Source organism: Rhincodon typus, unplaced genomic scaffold (genome assembly GCF_021869965.1).
Source record: "Rhincodon typus isolate 14 unplaced genomic scaffold, sRhiTyp1.1 hic_rhity00003628, whole genome shotgun sequence".
Taxonomy (NCBI): Eukaryota; Metazoa; Chordata; class Chondrichthyes; order Orectolobiformes; family Rhincodontidae; genus Rhincodon; species Rhincodon typus.
Genome location: NW_025969266.1, coordinates 10,853 through 12,911, shown reverse-complemented (window position 1 = coordinate 12,911; position 2,059 = coordinate 10,853). Strand labels below are relative to the sequence as shown.

The window sequence follows — 2,059 nt, the reverse complement described above, 5'->3', positions numbered from 1 at the left end:
TGGAATTCCCTCCCTAAGGGACATTGTGGGTCAACCCTACACATGGACTGCAGCGGGTCAAGAAGGCAGCTCACCCCCACCTTCTCAAGGGGGGGTGACTAGGGACGAGGCAATAAACGCTGGGCCCAGGCAGTGACCCCACGTCCCATGAATGTACAAAGCAGCCAGTGCTGTTTACCCCTCGGCCAGCTCTGGGTGGTTGATTGTGTCTGTCTGTCTGTCTGTCTGTCTGTCTGTCTTGGCAGGTTCACTACATCACAGTGGCGGGCCTGGTATGGATGTTCTCTCGGTACGACCTCCCGAGGCACTACCGCCTCCCAATCGCTTTGCTGCTGGGGCTCAGTGTCTACAAGGCCTTCCTGCTTGAGTGAGTCTGTCTGTCTATCTGTCTGTCACTGAGGGGGAGGGAGGGCAATTCTCTCTTCTGTCCCTCCCTTGCTCTGGCTGCATTCCCCCCTCCACCACAATGAATGGTAGGACCTTGGGTAGTGCTGTGGAACAGAGGGACTGAGGGGTTCAGGTACATAATTCTTTGAAGTTTGTGTCACACATAGACAGGGTGGTTAAGAAGGCGTTTCAAACGCTTACCTTCATTGCTCAGAGTATCGCTTTGAGTATAGGAGTTGGGGACATCATGTTGAGGTTGTACAGGACGTTGGTGAGGCCTCTTCTGGAGCACTGTGTCCAGTTCTGGTCGCCCTGTTATGGGAAGGACATTATTAAACTGGAGAGGGTTCAGAAGAGATTTACCAGGATGTTGCCGGGAATCGATGGTTTGTGTTATAAGGAAAGGCTGGATAGGTTGGGACTGTTTTCACTGGAGTGTAGGAGGTTGAGAGGCGACCTGATAGAGGTTTATAAAATAATGATGGGTATAGCTAGAGTTAATGGTAGGTGTCTTTTCCCTAGGAAAGACTAGGGGGCACATTTTTAACGTGAAAGGAGAGTAATTTAAACAAGACGTGAGGGGCAATTTTTTTTACACAGAGGGTGGTTAGTGTGTGGTATGAACTTCCTGAGGAAGCGGTGGATGTGGGTACAGTTACAACGTTTAAAAGACATTTTGGATAAGGACGTGGATAGGAAAGGTTTGGAGGGATACGGGCCATGAGCAGGCAGGTGGGACTAGTTTAGTTTGGGATTATGGATGGCACGGAGTGGTTGGGCCGAAGGGTCTGTTTCCATGCGGTGTGACAGTGTTTACTGTCTGTGTCTCGCTGTAGGTCGCTGGTAACCGTTCTGATCCTGGGCAGCTGGACGGCGCTGCTCCTGAATGCGGCTGTGACAGGCGCTGTGTCCCTCAGCGCTCTGATCCTCTACATCAACCTGGTTCACGGCAACTGACCAAGGGTGAGCGGGTACCGTGCCCCCCCCAACATGGTGGGTGTGCCAGGAGTCCGGGGGGTACAGTGCCTGCAGACAGCACTTGCCTGGTTCACAGATCGGTGCCGGGGCACATATCCAAGGGACTGGGAGCCGTGGATGATAATCTGTCCCCAGACCGTTCCGCCGCCCCCCGCCGCCAACACGAGTGGGAGACTGTTCAGCCCATCAAGTCTGTGCTAGCATTGTTGTGAGAGCAGCCATGTTTTCCTTACACTGATTAAAATGTTCGCTGCAACCGACTGGGTCGTGTTTATTCCACATGGGGGAAGGGCAGTGCCAATCTCACTGGGGCATTTACCCCAGGCCCATTGCTAAGGGGAGAGACGTCAGTTCGAATCCCATCCTCCCGAGCGGCCAACAATGAATCAATCGGAATCATCAATTGGCGTCAAAACTTATCGCAGCATCATTTATGTCCTTCAGGCAAGGAAATCTTCCATCCCTACGCATCCTCACATGAAACCCACAGCAATGGGACTGACTCTTAACCTACCCCTGAAGCAGCTTGACCGAGGGGCAACTGAGTTGAAGGGGTAACTAGGGACGAGCAACCAACACCAGCCTCATCAGTGATGCCCACGTCCCGTGGCGAATAGAATGACAGGAAGGTGTTTTATGCTTGTGAACGGTCTCTGTGTCCCTCAGATCGCACTCGGAGCACCGTGTGCAGTTC

At 52.8% G+C, this 2,059-nt stretch overlaps 1 protein-coding gene across 1 annotated transcript in view; it reads left to right on the top strand.

Annotated features, from left to right (window-relative positions):
• The window catches only part of tmem147 (transmembrane protein 147), a 4,825-nt gene extending 3,204 nt beyond the window's left edge, over positions 1–1,621 (top strand). Inside the window, exons 4-5 of the mRNA XM_020524825.2 lie at positions 246–367; positions 1,224–1,621. Coding sequence (XP_020380414.1) covers positions 246–367; positions 1,224–1,344 — 243 coding nt within the window. The 3' untranslated portion in view covers positions 1,345–1,621. The remainder of the gene's footprint in view (positions 1–245; positions 368–1,223) is intronic.
• The last annotated feature ends 438 nt before the right edge of the window (positions 1,622–2,059 follow it).